The sequence below is a fragment of the Anguilla anguilla genome, chromosome 2 (assembly GCF_013347855.1).
Source record: "Anguilla anguilla isolate fAngAng1 chromosome 2, fAngAng1.pri, whole genome shotgun sequence".
Taxonomy (NCBI): Eukaryota; Metazoa; Chordata; class Actinopteri; order Anguilliformes; family Anguillidae; genus Anguilla; species Anguilla anguilla.
In genome coordinates this window covers 23,529,964-23,548,241 of record NC_049202.1, presented here as the reverse complement: position 1 = coordinate 23,548,241, position 18,278 = coordinate 23,529,964, and the positions used below count along the sequence as shown (strand labels likewise).

Here is an 18,278-nt window from a genome sequence, read left to right as displayed (position 1 = left end):
TGTAGACACAAAGTTTAGCCGCGTTTCCACCAAAAGTACCCGGAACTACTTTTCAAGAAACTAAAAGGTTCCTTCAGCCCATGGTTGTCTGCGTTTCCACCGCAAAAACTGTCAAAACTGTCATTGGTAGTTGAATTTGGACCGTTGTTATGCAACAAATAGGATATAACAGGCCAATATTCAGATTGTAACTGTTTTATATATCCTCTCAAACACATTCATTATGTTTTTATGCGGATATTCGCTTTCATGTCTTGACATCCAAAGCGACAGAATGCATTCACATTTATATGTATAACTGGCAACAACAGCAGAAAACATGTACACGTTGTAAACAATTTGCTGTTTGATTACTTTCTCATCGTCAATTCCATATAGGCTAATCGCAAAATGACAAGAATAGAACGAAAACTCAGACTTGCGTGAAAATTTAAATTAGTAGTGGTACAGCCACCGTTTGCTTTCCTTCGAAGTTACTGCTAGCCGAGCAGCGAAGTGTGCCCTCCAGATGCGAACCATGCACCATAAATTAGTCCATAGTCTTCCTGGTCTTTTTGTGGAATTGAAGAATGGCAGAGTAAAATTACGGCAGTCTGAAAAAGCTAAAGGGACGATTACTAGAATTAACCTGTTATTTTACCCTGACAAAAAGTGCGGAAGGTGATTTCCAGTTTGCTTTTACTGTATCGCCAATGTGAATTACGCAGAACTACCGCATAGCCTACCTCACATAACTGTATCAAACGTTTTGAGTCAATTACAACGGGCTAACAAAGAAAATCCGGAAGAAAATATTCAGCAACCGAATTAATCCGTTTGAATGTTTTAGTACGTAATATGCTGTCCCAGCACGAATGCTTAGCATTTTATAAAACGAATACTAAAGCAAGAAAAGAGCAGAAGAGCACACGTTATAATTCCAAGACGTTGGCAGGCTATAACCAAAAGTAGGCTACTGCGCCGCTTAACATACAAGTTTGATTTGAAGTTATTATGAAAATTAATAGGTTTGCGCCTGCATATTTTCAAACATGGCGGGTAATGGCGGAAAATAAATACAAAAAAATGCTGCGAGTACTCGACCAATCAGAAATGTTCAGCGCTGCAAGCTCCACCCAAAATGTTCCTGTACTTTCAGAAAGTACTACCCCCCTGAGCAGGAACCTTTTGGGGGGTAAAATAAAGCCCCAGGAACTAAATGTAGACCCTAGTTCCTGCGGTGGATACGCACTGAGTTCCTCAAAAGGTTCCTAGTTCCGGGGTATAGTTCCTGCGGTGGAAACGCGGCTTAAGTTGCGGGGGAGAGCTTGCATTTGAAAAGGGGTACTCAACACCCAGACGGACACAGGATGGGTGTGGGGACTTAAACCATTTATGACTCTGAAATCTTTAAACGAGACACATTACTAAAAAAAACACCAAAATCTAACAATTTCCTTCTCTCATCATATGATCACCTATACATCTATGATCAAATCATCATTTCAAGAGGGGTACAGGAATAGAGATCAAATATACATTTGTGTGGGTACCCTATACATAAATGTAACAGTGGGTGTATGCTGGCCATGAATGGCATATACAGACACAGTTGGAATACGCTAAACTTTGTCTTTCAAGAAATGTACAGAACATAGAGAAAAAACGAAAGTAAGTAAAATAAAAGGAATTAAGAAATAAAATAAAAAGGGGGAATCAGTGTAAGTGAATGAATACATCTGGTCACAAGCAGTTGTCACAGTATGCTTTACAGACAACCCTGGCCTAAACCCCCACAGAAGCAAGCCTTAGGCAACAGTGGCAACGAAAACTCCCTGTGGCAGATGGGAAGAAACCTCGGAAGGAACCAGGCTCAAGGGGGAAACCCATCCTCCTCTGGTCGGCTCAGGGTGTTGATTGGTGACCAGCATGTCAGTAAGAGTGTGTAGTGCGTGTCAGTATATGGTTGTCATTGTCTCAGTCTCTGGTCCCATTCACGGCAAGAGTTTGTTGTTGCCCTCGGGGGTCCAAGATTCTCCGGTGCTGAATGTTCCCCCCTCGGAGACCTCGTCATCTTGGCGTAGGGTCGTCGACTGTCTTATGATAACACAGTGGCGGGGATATCTGGTCGTCTCAAATCTAATTGAGACTGGAGAAGAATGCAGCAGTATCAAGGAAATCTTGACACACCTAGTAGGCTATATACAACATCGTAATTAAAACTACACGAAAGCAGAATTGACTATGTACAGTAGGTTTCATTTTTAATGCATCTAGTAAAAATAAATAAAGGTCCCTTACTGTCCAGGGGTGTTTCTTACAACTACCGTGCGGTCCTGTGCGATTTCCCTTCTTCCCTGCGAAATCTTTTGTCCCAAATAAAATACTTCCTTTTGCGCCAGCTGCGCTTTATGCAAGCTTGCCTTGTAGCCTTTTTCTGACTGCCATTCAAGCGCGCAGAACGTCAGTGTCACCCTCTGCATAGTTGCACGTTAAATTCTGACTCATTCAAGCTTGCAAAACGTTTGTTGAAAACCTCTGTCACCCTCTGCGTAGTTGCGCGCTAAATCTTCAGTGTCACCCTCTGCGTAGTTGCGCGCTAAATCCTCAGTGTCACCCTCTGCGTAATTGCGCATTGAGGGGCCATCGTTTCTGTATTGCTTTGGTGCTTTACAGTGCCCCCAAAAATGTCCCGGTTTCCCATAATTACGACAGTTATTGTTACGTTTAACCAGTGTTCGGCAGTAGCGTCGCTACAAGTAGCGTCATTACTAGTTTAACTACATTTCTCAGTAGCGTGGTGGTAGCATCGCTGTTTTCTGAATCAAATAGCTTTTCAGTAGCAAAGCTCTTTTATTGACCATGTAGTGCAGTAGCGTCCACACAAGCTACATTTTCCCAAGCATTTCTGAAGTTCACGCGCAGCAGAGCTTTCTGCTGCGGTCTGAAATAAAACTGCTAAGGATAAGTGAGTGACGTCACCACCATACACGGACCTGTATATGTAGCCAGAGAGACTCAAAGCTTAATATATAAAATATCTTTGGTGTAGCCGACGGAAGCACTTCCGTGTTACGGTGACATCACGTACCAATCCTTGGGCTGATGCCTGCGACTTGTCTGCGGCAGAGGAATAGACACACGCAAGCTTGATTTTACTTGATGGTATGTTGCATAGACTTTTAGACAGTTTTGCTGCTGCTTTTGTTTGTGTTCATCAGATTAACCTACAGGGTCCAAGTTAAACTATGCGGTCGCTCCCTGCACTTTGAACTGTACTTCCCTCTAGGGTTTTCAGCGCGCTTGTCCCTGGTTACGGTTATATACATTAACCAGCAGAGGGTACAACAAAAATGCAAGTCTCTACAAAAACAAAGTATGGTGGTTAATCAATATGATTTGCTTGAAATTTATGTAGCTACTAGTACAGAGTGGGCCTAATAAAAATACCAGTTTTTAAACTGCCAATCATATAAATAGAGTATTTTATTAATCCCAAAGGGAAATTAAAGTGTTACAGCAGCCACTTGACATAAATCAAAATACAAAAACAATGAGGTAAAAGAAACAAATACAATTAAAAGCTGAATTATATACAATAACTAAATAGACTAATTCAAATATAAAAAATAAATAGAATAGCTAAAACTAGAATAGAGACTAGAGAACCATAACTATAATATACTATTTGCTAAGTATACACTGTTCAATTATGCTACAGTGTACTACACTGCAACCGGTACGTATTTGTGAAGCCTGGGTACCTTCCAAAATAGCTGTGTGTAACCACACGTGTTAACGGCGTTGTCGTCCTGTTTAGTACAGTCTGTTTTGATTGACAGTAGGTGAGAGTATAAGCTTTCTAACGATGTATAACATGTCTAATTTTGCTTTTGGAATAGTGTTTAATAAGTCAGCGTAACAAAGTTTTCTCATCATCGCATTAACTTACCCATCCACTCTGTGGTAGCAGTAAAAGACACTGCACCTGACGAAACGTTGTGAACGATTTTTCGTAATTTTTCGGAAAATACTATTATTATTGAGGACTTCTGAGCATAGCTAAGCCATATGTTTGCTGATAGACCTAGCTGATGTTGTTTTCTGGAGTAAGACAGAAAATTATTGATTTACTGTCTCTGTCTCTATGTACTCAGATAAGATTTCATCATTGCTATGTAAGTATTACTGCTCAAAATATTTTGGTTATATACGTTATTTTTGAAATTGAGTGTCTTTAAATAGGTTAGTGGTATTATAATGAGGATATTTCACACTAATGTAAGCATTTGTTAGTACTTTAGTTTTTGTGATGCATGCGACTGTGATGACGTGAGAGTTGGAACATTGCCAAAACGTGGTGGACGGTTAAAAATTGTTTTCATGTCATCCCATCCCATACAAGAAAACATACGAGAGTACAGAGTATAGAAATACATTCTAGAGTTAATTATTACACATTTAGGTACTGTACCGCATTATTTTTTAAATCTGATATCAATGTTTCATCTTAAACCTTCATAAGGGGCTCATTTATATGCTTTATAGTGGGGGGAAAAAAAGCGTTTTATTCATATTTGGAGAGATTTTGTATAGGTTTCTGGACCCCTAGATATTTTAGACCACTCTACTGATGAAAAGCTTGTAATTCCCACTTGAAAATGATGCAACAGTGAGTTTCTTGAGTCATAACAGTTGATTTGTAGTGAAATATGTGAATATGTTGTGATTTACAGCAATGCATAATTTAGACATTTTGGATAGATTTGGAGACGCTGGGTACACTGCTTAGTTTTTGCTTCATAGATCTATAGTAGTTCTACATATCCACCCTTATGTTTTATGTTTTTGATCCAGGACATGTATAGTTTAACCTGCTGTATATATGCAATCTCTCAGTGTTTCATGGCAAACTAAAAAAAGAGCAAATTCATTTTTGATTTTTTCCTAGACAATTGCATATGTGGCACTTTATTTTTTCCAAAATTATGAATATAGCATTGTAAATGGTACAAATGTCTTGCTTTATTTAAGCCATTTTTCAAGTCTGTGATGTTCACATCTGGAGTTATAAAGCTTTAAAAAGGGTACCCCCTAAATGGGCAAGGATTGGCAAGATTTGGCATGTGCGCTAAGGGGTTAAGGAAAGATACGGCATGGCTTCCTGCATCCATAGTGCTACATGTGCGAGAAGAAAATCAAAGCAGCAAGAAGTCAACAGGACTGAAAATGTTTCCTGCTTCCTACTTCCAAATTCTAATTCCAATCTGTAGGAGAAAATATTACAAAAACATCCTTTTGCCAAATACCTTTAGACATCCCATATTGGCTGAAAATGTGGCCAGTTGTCTTCAAATGAAGTCAGCGTACCTTCTCTCTCCAACCTCTGTTGAAACTCCTCGCTCATAAATTCAGGCTTGAATAAATAAAATTTTGCAATGCTGCTGACGTTCTCTTCTTCCTCATAGTCAGACATGATTATAGCTTCAATTTCACTTTGTAAGTAGCTTGGCTATGTTACATATGCAAGAACACAGGCAATATGGCTAGGCTAGCTGCATCTAAAACTGTAAACCTTCAGTATCAAAAATATCCTTGCACACAAAAACTGTCTGGGCCAATTGATAAAATATATTTTAAAAAACAGAACATGCTTTGGCTGGCAACAGACCAATGAATGAGAGGGAGGCTTGTGTCACCATGCATTTCCTCTCCAGCCCTGTAAGGGTTGGTGCATTTGGTTTATGTATTTAATGTACCCCTTCAAAAGCTTTATCATGTTACAGGCACCTCTCTGTTTGCTGTGTTTCTTGAGATCTTTAAGTAATCCTTAGCTTTTGTACCAAAATTCAATACATTTGCACGCTGCAATTCAATGGTTCCTTCCTGTTTTTTGTAAAGTTACAGGTTATACATTTTTATCTGCCTGCGCAGTGAATTTGATTTTGTAGATGATAAATTCATAACTATGATTTATCCCATAATATAAAATTTTTCCTTTCATGTAGCCTACGCCTTAGCAATAGTAAGCAGCTTGTTGTAACATGCGGGTATCTGTATGAAGGAACAGTATGAACTTGTTTGTACAGGGTTCAGTTTTGGGTCCACTTTGATTTTTTCGGCGATCAGACAGGTAATCATTTGTTCTGTCTTATCAGGTCACGTCTCGCAGATTTTTTTGCCAACTGCCAGCCAGAGCCTCGTTCCCTGTCTGGCTGTCTGAAGGAGAATTATGCTGACTGCCTGCTGTCCTACTCCGGTCTCATTGGTGAGCTTGAAATATACTTCCCCGACTGTTCATAAAATCAACATTGCGTTTCACACAGATTCGATCCTGCTGAAACAGAAATTATCCTAAATTTCAAAGACAAGACTCTGGAACATTCATTGTAATCTAGAGTAATATATCTCACCACAATCCAAGTTGGTATCCAACTTCCTGGTTTCTTGGACATGGAGTAGCCTTCAAAAACACTCTAAACTAAGAGATTCATTTCACTAAGAGGATTAAAAACAAGAATTCATGAGGCAATATTGGTAGTGTTTAACGGATCTTAACTAGTGGTGATTTTTACTTTTATTGTGTATTGTTCATATCTGATTTTGTAGTCTTGTAGCTCAAGTCTCCCTTGTAAAAGAGATTCTACACCTCAGTGGGATTTCCTTTTAAAATAAAGGATGAACAAATAAAGGCTAAATAAAATATATTTCATATAAGCATATTTATATTCAGAAAACTCGTTTGAGTGTAATGTAATACTGGCCTTCATGTGCTAAGCATTGTACAGTGACCTGTGTGTGCATCCTACAGGTACAGTGATGACTCCTAACTACCTTCGGTTTCCTTGGATCAGTGTTTCGCCCTGGTGTGACTGCAGCAACAGTGGGAACAGAAAAGAGGAGTGTGATAAGATCAGCCAGTTCTTCACTGACAACTGCTGTCTGAGTGAGTCAGACACAGTCTGAGAGTCACATTCACCTGTCTGAGTGAGTCAGACACAGTCTGAGAGTTGCGTTCACCTGCCTGAATGACATTGTCTGGCAGAGAGTCACAGCTGCTGTGAGTCACCCAGTGGTTTTTCCATTCAGCTGGAGATCCCATTATAATTTCAATGGTAAAAAAGCTGAATCTTTGACCTTCTGGGATTATACAGTGTATTTTGTGTCAGTGGTTCATTTAAAATATATTCCATCTGGTTATTTTGAGCTTAGGGTCATGCAGAAAATGAGAAAGCATTGGTACCCCCTTAAAATGGTGGCCTTTGAGGACATAAATGTGATAACGCAAAGTACTAATATTGTGTCTTTCCTGCATGGACTTCCCTCTGTGGAATGTCAGCCAACCACACATTGACTTCAGATCAGCTTTGGATTCTCAGACTGTGCAGTCTCTCCATCAAAGTCCAGCTTTGGCTACAGCACTGTGACATCAATCATTTTATACTACTGTAAGTGTCCTGCCCCCGCCCCTGACGGCAACATCTCCCACCGCCATTTTATCAGTTAGCACAAGACTGCAGTAGTGTGTGTACAGAGGATATGTGCCCTTTAACGGAGTGGGCTGGCTTGTCTGCAGTCTTGCATAATTGGGACATCTCAGCCATGAGATGAGCTAACAAATATGATGTTTGGCATTTTATACTGAGGAAAATAAAATATAACATAAATAAACGGTTGACTTTGGCAAAGAACTCTGAGGGAAAGACATTATCACCAAAGGACAACCGTGGTTGGAAGCACATACTCCTGGATCGTGATGTCCGTGCATGAATTCTACGTGCAAGGACAAGCAAGCCAGAACTCGAAATCCGTTGATTGCATATTTTAGTCTAGGGCTCTAGCAGTCAGGTTGTAGTGCACAAATCACTCATTATACCTGGCAATGCATGTTTTTGAGTACAGTGGTGAAAACAGCAAAGGCAGTGGACTAATGAGCAGGGGACAATTGGATACGGTCAGATCAATCTTCGTCCTCCATGTTTTTGACAAACGGTGAAGGACACGTGGTGCACACCTAAAGAAGCCTACAGGCCTGACTGCTTCCAACAGTGTTGCAGCAGTGAGTGATTTTGTAATAGTGTAGGGTGCACTTTCCTGGAATTGGGTGCCTTATTTCCTTACAAGGCAAGGTAATTATTACATAATGATTCTGAATGATCTTCATCCTGTGGGCATCTATTTCACCTCCTTTTTTGCGCCAGTTTGGAATGCCAATCATGCTCAGCCTGCGACACTCATCGTAGCCTCCATTGTTGATTCAGAAGAACGGTGAAGCGACTTCATATTGATGTTTCCACTTTTTTGGTCACCACCTGTACATTTGCCTTACAAGATGGGCATAATGGGCCCGAGCAGGTAAAAGTGAGTTGAAACCACCACAGTGGGGAAGTGCTGCCATAATTACAGCCATCAGCGCCAAAAGAAAGGGCACCGCCCAGACCTCCCTGCGATAGAAGGGAGCTGAATCTCTGGAGAGGTCAGCACTCCTGAGTCATAACTAGGAACCTGCACTGTCAGTCACCTTTGAATTCACCTGGGTGGGCAGACAATGGCCATTACATGCGTACTTTCTCACTGCAACAGTGCTCAGAAGGAAAGGTCGCGGACATCTTTAGGGTTTTTCATGAACCCTGTCAGCAATAGCTCTCTGGCTCACTAAGTCACCAGTAGTCCCAATAGTACATATACTGATTCATACTGATCATGGGGACATATCAGCTTATGTTCCTCTCAGTAAAATTGCTAGCAGATAGTTAAACCCAATGGAAACAATGCATGCAAATCAGTGGAACGCACATATACTACACTATTGCTGCTATCAACCGAACTACTACCACTAGAGGACCCTGGAACCTCTGAGGCCTGATAGGGGACAAAGTATTGTGCCAAATGCATTGAGCATTAGGCTTTAAGCACGAACTCGCTCAAGGCTTTGGCTAGATGTGGATGGTGTGACAATGGCAGTGTGGAATTCCTGATTATAGACTGGCTGCATTTTGATGTAAGGATACTTTTAAACAGACTACTGATTATTGGTTATTATTGTTTGATAAACAATGACATAAAGATTCTGTAATCGTTTAATAAATAATAGTAATAATACCACTAACCTATTTAAAGACGTTATTTCAAAAATAACGTATAACCGAAATATTTTGAGCAGTAATACTTACATAGCAATATGACATTTTATCTGTGTTCAGTAGTATAGAGACACAGTAAATCAATGACAAAGTCCTATCCGCTTCTGTTTTGCATTAGAAAACGATGTCAGATATGTCTATAAGCAAAGATATGGCTTCGCTATGCCCCGACGTCCTTAATAATAATAGTACCCTCCAAGGAATTATGAAAATCGTTGACAACGTTTCGTTAGGTGCAGCGTCTTTTAATGCTGCCCCAGATGCGCAAGTGAATGCGATAAGACAATTTTCCGTTACACTGCCCGATAAAACGCTATTCCTAAAGCTAAATCAGACATGTTATACATCGTTAGAAAGCTTATACTCTCACCTACTGACTAAATGAATTGTCAATCAAGCCAAATTGCACTAAAATGGCGACAACGCCGTAAGCAACAGGTGTGGTATTACGCACCTGGGCGACATAGCTCAGGAGGTAAGACCGATTGTCTGGTAGTCGGAGGGTTGCTGGTTCAAACTCCGCCCTGGGCATGTCGAAGTCTCCTTGAGCAAGACGCCTAACTCCTAACCCCTAACTGCTCTGGCGAATGTGAGGCATCAATTGTAAAGCGCTTTGGATAAAAGCGCTATATAAATGCAGTCCATTTACCATTTTACCATTTACTTTGAAGTTAGCCTAGCCAGGTATAACAGATATGCGTATATTTCACAAACGGATTGTCCAAGACAATATATGACAACTCAGTCTCAAAAGGGACATCTCTACGTGTAAAACCAGTGGTAAGATTGTATATTTATTCAATGTTTAGTCCCAGATATTGACTGTAGAATGACATGGCGTAATTTCTAAAAAACGTTGTCTCATTTATTTCGTTGTTCAGTGAGCTGTTCACTGCTGTATTGGCATATTTTAGGGCTAATGTCGGGTTTATCTTGTTGCTACGGAATATTACATTACAGGCATTTGGCAGACGCTTTTATCCAGAGCGACGTACAACAAAGTGTATAACCATAACAAGGAACAAGTGTGTCGAGAAACCTAGAGAGAAGTACCGTTCCAAGTGCAGGGAACAACCGCATAGTTCAACTTGGACCCTGTAGGTTAAACTGATTAACACGAACACAAACAAGAACAGCAACAACGCAGTCTATGCAAAAATACAAGCAATTAAGACGAGTGCATGAAGTCACATACGAAACGGCTGCCTAGTTACAACACTAAGTTTACAGTCAATTTAGAGATTAAATTGAGAATACGATTTCTCAGCATAATGACGGATTCAAAGACTAAACGAACTCACCCGATATTGTCTTCAAATGGATCCATGTCAAAGAAAAGTAATGATTCATGCTCTCAAAAAGCTTATACTAACAAACTTTTAGTAGCCTAGCATGTATTTTTAGTGCCTGAGTAGTGGGGGGCCATAGGAACCCGCCTACCAAATTTGGTTGCTCTAGGACTTATGCTTGCTGAGCCTCAAACACTATTAGTGGAGAAAAATAATAACTAGACAATTCCTGCAGAAATTGTGAAGTGTGGTTGCCGCCAATGCAAATTCGACTGTCGAACAGATTAAACAGTGCTTAGAAGTTGCTAAATTGTTCTAGGCGGTTGCTAGGGTGTTTTAGATGGTATCTAGGGTGTTGTTAGGTCGTTGCTATGGAAGTCTAGGTGGTTTCTAGGATGTTGCTTGGTGGTAGCTATGGAGTTTTAGACTGTTGCTAGCGAATTGCTAGGTGGTTGCAATTCGTGTTCTAGACGGTGGCTAGGCTTTTGCTGGGTGGTTGCTATGGTATTCTAGGCAGTTGCTAGGCTGTTCCAGGTGGTTGCTAGGTCTTTACTGACTCCAATGACAAATGGTTCAAAACTTATGAAATATCAAACAGGAAAGGGGGCGTGGTTAATCAACACCAAGTCCAATGAGGCATCCCACAATTTGTGGGCAATTTTGCCCCATAGAGATGAATGTCGAATGTCCAAAGCCAGAGAGAGACCAGAGTACAGCTTCGAGAGGACAGAACATTGTGATATCACAAGGGTGAGAAGACTGCATTTTGACATCACAAGGGTGAACCTTCTGCCATTCATTCTGTATGGGAAAAATTGCCCACAAAAATTCAAAAACATTGAAACAAATCTTTCTACGAAGTAATAGCACACCATTCCCGATCATCCCGCTCGATTTGACATATTGCACGTTTATGTGGTGCGAAATCTCTGGGAGGAGTAGCGTTCCAAGAAATGGGTGGAATAAATAATGAATAAATAAATAAATGTGAGATAATAGTAGTGTGATTGCCTAAGGCAACCACACTAATATAATAATAATAATCCTAACAGATACAATAGGGTTCCACCAGCTTCGCTGCTTGTACCCATAATAATAGTAATAATAATAATAATAATCTGAATCTGCAACTGAAAGTTCGAATTTTGAATTTTGTATCCATAAGCTATAAAATATTCTATATAAAAAATTCAAATAATTTCTTTTTGTAGTCCAGGCAAGAGAAGCAAACAAAAGGGATATTTTTTGTGTTGCAATGCAGATGTAACTAAGCGAAAGGGTCAGACATTTCCATTAGTGTACCAGGCTGTAGAACAGGGAACAGCTCTGTAAATATTTGAATATTAATACTTTCTACATTTTTTTTTGTAAACACCATTTTATTTTCCTAGTTATGTTCTCATTACATCTCTATTGGAAATCCACATTCCACATTGCCCATTTCGTTGTCAAATCTTGTACACAAGACCAATACAAAAACACATTCTCTACTCTTCAGATTGGAATGTGGATTAAATATGCAGGGCGCTGTGTGTGAGTTTGTATGTTTGTGTGTCAATGTATGTATGTGTGTCTGCGCGTTTGAGTATGTATGTGTGTGTATTTGTTTGTGTGCTTGTTCAAGGAGCTCAGTGAGCTGATAATGTCCTCTTTAATGCTGAGTCTCGTCTGGGGGACTTACTGTTTAAGCTTCAGAGTTAGTGATAGCGTGTTCTGCACACTGCGTCGTCTTATATCTGCTGGGTCACATAGAGCACCACGCCCACCAGTCAGTACTAATCACTAATCATTGGCTGTCACGCAGCCCACCAATCACTCCTGATCACTGTCACACCCCACCAATCACCACTAATCTCTATCCCAAATTGTGAGCTATTAAACGCTATTCTAAAAGTAAAATTAGACATATATTGTTAGAAAGCTTGTTCTGTCACCTGTTGGATAGATTAACTGTCAATCAAGCCAGATCCTACAAAGGACGACAACACCGAAAACAACGAGTGGTATTACGCACAGCTTTTTGGAAGGTACCCAGGCGGCACAAATTAGTGTATATTTCACGAACGGATTGTCCAAGACGATTTATGACCACTCCATCTCTACGTGTAAAGCCAACAATAAGGTTTGTTTCATATTTAGTCAGAGATATTGACAGCAGAATGACAAGGTATAATTTTTGACAAGTTCATCTAGTTTATTTCAGTGTTCAGTAAGCAGCGTTTTTCACAGCTGTACTGGCATACCTTCCGCTGTCTCTCATGCATCATTCCACGCTTTTCGAGGGCCCTTCCCCCATTCGGGCCCTGAGTCGTCAGTCCTACTCTTCTTCCCACTGAATCTACGCACGAGTGCTGACCACAAGGGGGTTTGCACTAAGCGGTTAAAGTCCAAGATGCATCTGTTATGAATGTAATATTTACATATTCTTTGTGCCCTGCAGGAAATGCCATCCAGGCATTTGGCAATGGCACTGATGTAGGTGTGTGGCAGCCTGTGCCCCCGATCCTTGCCCCTTCTACCAACTCCCCCCCTAATAGAAACCGGTATCCCAATGCCCTGGATGACTCCACCCACAACAACCACCTCCACCCAGCTGCTGGCTCCGTCTACCACTTCTGCAGCAGCCTACAGGTGGGTGCTGTCATGGCAACCTAGGAGGGAATTCGCACCCCTGGCACACAGAGGGGGTGAAGGTGGGGAGTAGGGTGGGGCAAATATTTTACCCAAATATTTTTGTAGGAGTAAAGTCCTTCAGTGGCAAAATCACTGCAGAATCATCTTGGTGCCAGTGTAATATAATGATTAAGGAGCCAAAAGGTGGAAAGTTTGATTCCCAGAAACAACACTGTCGTCGTTACTCTTGGGGCAAGGTTCTTCACTTCTCAAGGGCACTCTTTTTAATACAAGCCTGAAATAAACATTCTAAAAATAAAATGGTTACTGTTATTGAACACTTTTTACTACAGGCGTAGTATCCTTGGTATCCTCTGAAAGGTAGCCTAAGAGTCAGTCATTACTATAAATATTACTAAAACAAAGTTACATTAGTTCAAACACAGTGGAAGGTTTATCTTGCGTAAAAGAGTGATCAGCATAGAAACACAACGGAGCCACGGCCATAGCTGGGCCTAGGCAGGTTTCCACAAAGGTCATTTGGAGACTTTGCCTGTCAAGGAGATCAAACACAGACCTTAGCATGTGAGTCTCTGAGGATCAAGCCATAACGCACAGAACACTATCCCTTCAGCACTTTGTTAAACTTCAAGGCCTACAACAAATCTATATCCATATTTTTAAGATAGCTATGCATCATGTTGGCTGGGGTTGTAATAATATGATTTATTACCAGGGAGAGTTTCCTAACAAAGGGGGGCCTGCTGGCACACAATTAATCATGTTTTTCTGGGATTTGACTTTACAAAATATCTATTTTCTGTTTCATTTGTACTGTCATTTGTTTTTAACACCCCCACCACACAGGCTCAGAGGTTGAAGTCTAATGTGACAATGGAAACACTGCTGTGCGTGGTGAGTCTAACGCTCTCTTGGTGGCTAATGGGAAAATCTGACCGAACCGTGGAAAGGAGTTACATGTGGGTTTTTGGGGGTGCTCATGAAGCCACGTAGGGGCTCCCCCTCATATGCGCTATAGCTATGTACAGTCCTGCCTTTTTTCCCATTGCTGTCAGCTGGCAGCTTCAGCTGGTTTGCTCATCTGCTGCCATTTAAAGTTCATTAAATGTCATTGTATATAAAAAATAAGCTGTTTTCTAAACAGTGACATTTGGCAATTTGGCAAAGGTGAGAACAGCATGCTGGGAAATTGCTTACCCTTTGCTGCTGAACAGCGTGAGATCATCTAATCATGCTATGTTTGTCAGAATCTGTTTTTCATTGATTCTGAAAATAAAAATACCAAACAGCCATGCAGTGTATATAAGGTTGTAACAGGTGAGGGTTTCAAAAAGTACCAAGCTTTCCAAAATCAACACCATTAAATTACAAAGCAGCACAAACGGAGCAAACTATGAAACTATTAGTCTTGTTAACCACGGTAATGTCACTGTAATGTTTTTATTAAATATTAAATGATAATTTCATTGTTGCTTAAAGGCACATGAAGGAGATGTACATGAGGGAGTAGTGCTGATACTCCATGATCTTACAAACTTATGAATGATGATAACTATTTTATTGATTGGGTAGGATCCTCCAATAGACGACCCCAGCTCCCCCATCTCCCGGAACTCCTGGAATCGTCCGGCTACGCTCAGTCAAAGGGTGCTACTGCTCGCGCTCCAATCTGCAATCTCTATGGAGCTGTTGTAGCCACTGGAAGAAGAGCTACCCTTTCTCCTGTCTCCTTGTGGTGTAGTTTTAAGTTTGCGTGATGGTTTTTGAACTGTATATTTACAAGGAAGTATGGAGGCAACACAGAAACAGTATGTCAAAGGTTTAGCGCAAATCGCGTTATAACTAAACATTTGCTATATCTAAGTGCACCGTGAGGAAAGGCTCAGTATTTTGGCAACCAGCATATTAGCGTTTGAGGGGGAATAATTTGAAGTTTTCACAGTGTGCTTATGTGAAGGGGTGGGGGGGCTGGTGCCAAAAACAGATTATAATTGAGTTAATTGTCACTCATTATTAGCAGGGCATTGTGGGTGGTGTATCTTCGTTATTGTGTTAGAAAATGTGTCTGGTCTATGTGAGGTAAAGTTTTTTATATTTTCTGGTGAGATGACAGGGACGAGTAATGATGCCACTGGGGGCTGCAGGGTTCCACGCAGAGTCAAGCCCTCCCATTTTAGCATTCGCTGGCGCTGTTGAAAAACACACATGCCCTATTGTGAGGATCCGTTTTCTCACCAACACCCTACATATCAATCGCTATTTTTACACATCTCACAGAAAACAAAACAGATTTGACCATGTAATTCTTTTCAGTTCAGTTTGAATATTACACTGAATTATCCATAACATTGGGGATATTCAAAACAACTGACAATTATATGCTATATTTGATTTTGAAGATATCAAGTCACATATTACCAATCAGTCTATTGAAGGTGACCCATCTTGTCTAATTGTACATGGACATCCAATCACACAGTCATCCAACAATATTATGGTATTATACCTACTCAACTACTTAAATGACATTCACAAACGCTAACATGCACTCAAACCAAATTTTGTGTGCAATAATTATTCAGAATACGGCTAATTAAAAAGCACGCTATTTTAGGACGAGGGGACCAGAATAAATACAGTGAGCACCATAATTAATGCTGAGTCTGCACTTCAACCTCATTATAGCCTTTCAAACTCAACGTGCTAGAGTACAGTACGACAATAACCAAAAATATGTCACTGTCCAATGAAATATGGTGCTCACTGTATGTGAAATATGCCTTTACATGATAAGTTCATCCTATCATCTGATCTGTTTAAACAGTGTTCTTTCTACAGTATCCCAGTACATTCACAATGGAAATAGTTTTACATACTTAATCACTGGATGCAAGGGTCTGAGCAAACCGTCATTTGTGTCCAGTTGATATGAAAGTGTAATTCATCTCAGTAATGTAGATATGAAGTGAGTGTGGATAATGTGACATTCCTGTCCTGTACTGAATGCAGCCTTTAAACAAGGGATCCCATCACTCCACACGTTTCACAAGCCATCGCTGACCCCCATATGCAGTAACGTACCCGCTGAACCTTTCTCATTGCATATAATTGGATGTTTGTAATGTGGTTTAGTGTAAAAACTTGCATATACAGGGCTGTATATGATATAGGAATGCAATGAATTAAAAATGGTGTAAGGACATCTGAATACAAGTAGACACAAGTACACAGCAGAGACCATTGGGTTGTTTTTATGGTAAATACTAGTCTGTGTAAATCCTGGGACATTTTTTCATGTATCAACAGTATATTCAATACAGGTTTACAGTCAGTGGGCCATTCTGCTATTTAAACCAATTCCAAAATCTGTTCGAAAATTCTATCAAAAAAAATACTGTAGTAAATCTCTGCCATTGCCTGATCATTGTTTGAGAAATATTCATTATAGCCATTCCAATATCCCTTGAATAAAATCCAAACTAGACAGACCAGTGGCCAGGAAACGGGATGCAATTACCAGGCAAATGAAGGCTAGTGGCATGGGGGTCAGTAACTCCAACCCCATTCAATCTAAAAAAATAAAACAATTTTATTTTTGTAATACTCTTGTCTATGTGACAAGAGTCAACTGGTTTTAAAATATGAAAGAAAACAAGAAAACAAGTTCATATTTCATTTTGGCTACATCACTTCTTAGCTTGCGAAAATGTGCCATCTATTAGAAAAAGTCATTAAAAATGTTGATCCAAACAAAAGGAGTTGTGTCTTTGTCATGGGAAAGATGGAAATGTACAATCAAAGTATCTGCTACCCAGCAGCTACTCAATCGTCACAGGAACCACCTTTACTATGGAATTATAAATTGAGCAGAAAGCTCTATAACAAGAAATAAAGGAGGTGGGGATTGTGAGATATTTCTGACTGCTTAATACATACAAATTCTCACAGCAACGTATATTACCTACATACAGTTGCAGGTAATGCCTCTGTGGTCCCACTTTCTACATTGTCCCTGATTAATTTGAATGACGGGTGGGGTGCCTGGGCGCAACTTGTACAGGAGTTATTCGAACGTAGGGTATTGTGGGAGGTTTCTGGGAGAAGGATTTACATGGAAGATGGGCATGGGGACACAAGTGTGTTGGGGGAATATGTTATTGCAGGGATAGAGTACATGGCAATGGGGTTTCAAGGTAGCTAGGCTTTATGAATCACACCGAACATCATGAATAAAGATAAATGTATGTGAATGAGGCATTTGTCATAATTAATCAACAAGATGCTATAAGCATTTTATCCAGTCAAGGTCGTTTACTGCTATTTTTTTCATCAACACACATCTGTTTATTGTATTTATTCATCACCCCCTTGATGGCTTAGGATCTGCTGGTTCTCTGGTTTATGACTAATCAGAGTAAAATATTGCATCTGTTTATGTGGTTTTATTTGATCAAAGTTTATGTTGAGTGCAATTGATTACTTGTGTCTGTTGCAGACATGCAGCGTTTTTAAATTGCAGAAAAACTGAAAATGAGGCAATGTGGTTAAGAGTGATGGTGACAGTATGTCTGTATGGTCATTCATATTTCTAAGTATGAATCATTAACTTCAGCATTCCGCATAACAGTGGTAAGGCATGTTCCCACATTTGAGAGTATTTAGAACCACAACACGTGAGTCACACTCAGACGCACATGCACTTGCTCACACTCATTTGGAAATGTGCAAAACATCACATTTATTCATTGCCCTCCTACTTCAAATGTGTGTCAGTAAAGTACTTCTAAGTACCTTAGCAGTGGCATGGAGTTCACAATAACAGCTACTTGTTATATGTTTGTGACGATTCTGATCTGTCAGTAGCGGGGGGAGGCATAACTCAACTCATTACACAGACATACATACTGCCTTATCAGTAATATCTTTCCATGGTTTTATCATCTTTATGAGAAAAGAAAATGTCTGGAAATGTGTAATATTAAAAAACATTGTCACATTAGCAAGCTGTTTGGTTAATATAGGCTGCCTACATTCCTGCTGGAATCCATATATAAAGTTGAATTCTGTTCATATTTAGTATTAGATGTTCATGTACTGTAGCTCATCATTGACTCCCCTCTGGGTGGATGTGGTAAAACCTGGCTACGGTATATATGATCCGGCCGATCAATGGTGTACATTACTCATTCAGTCACAGACATTCGCGGTTGCAGAACTGGCCCCTCTGTTGCTG

General features: G+C 40.1%; 1 protein-coding gene across 1 annotated transcript in view; it reads left to right on the top strand.

Moving 5' to 3' along the window:
• Window positions 1–16,795, top strand: part of gfra1b (gdnf family receptor alpha 1b) — a 76,825-nt gene extending 60,030 nt beyond the window's left edge. Inside the window, exons 5-9 of the mRNA XM_035405362.1 lie at window positions 6,138–6,247; window positions 6,791–6,925; window positions 12,852–13,042; window positions 13,892–13,939; window positions 14,618–16,795. Coding sequence (XP_035261253.1) covers window positions 6,138–6,247; window positions 6,791–6,925; window positions 12,852–13,042; window positions 13,892–13,939; window positions 14,618–14,740 — 607 coding nt within the window. The 3' untranslated portion in view covers window positions 14,741–16,795. The remainder of the gene's footprint in view (window positions 1–6,137; window positions 6,248–6,790; window positions 6,926–12,851; window positions 13,043–13,891; window positions 13,940–14,617) is intronic.
• The last annotated feature ends 1,483 nt before the right edge of the window (window positions 16,796–18,278 follow it).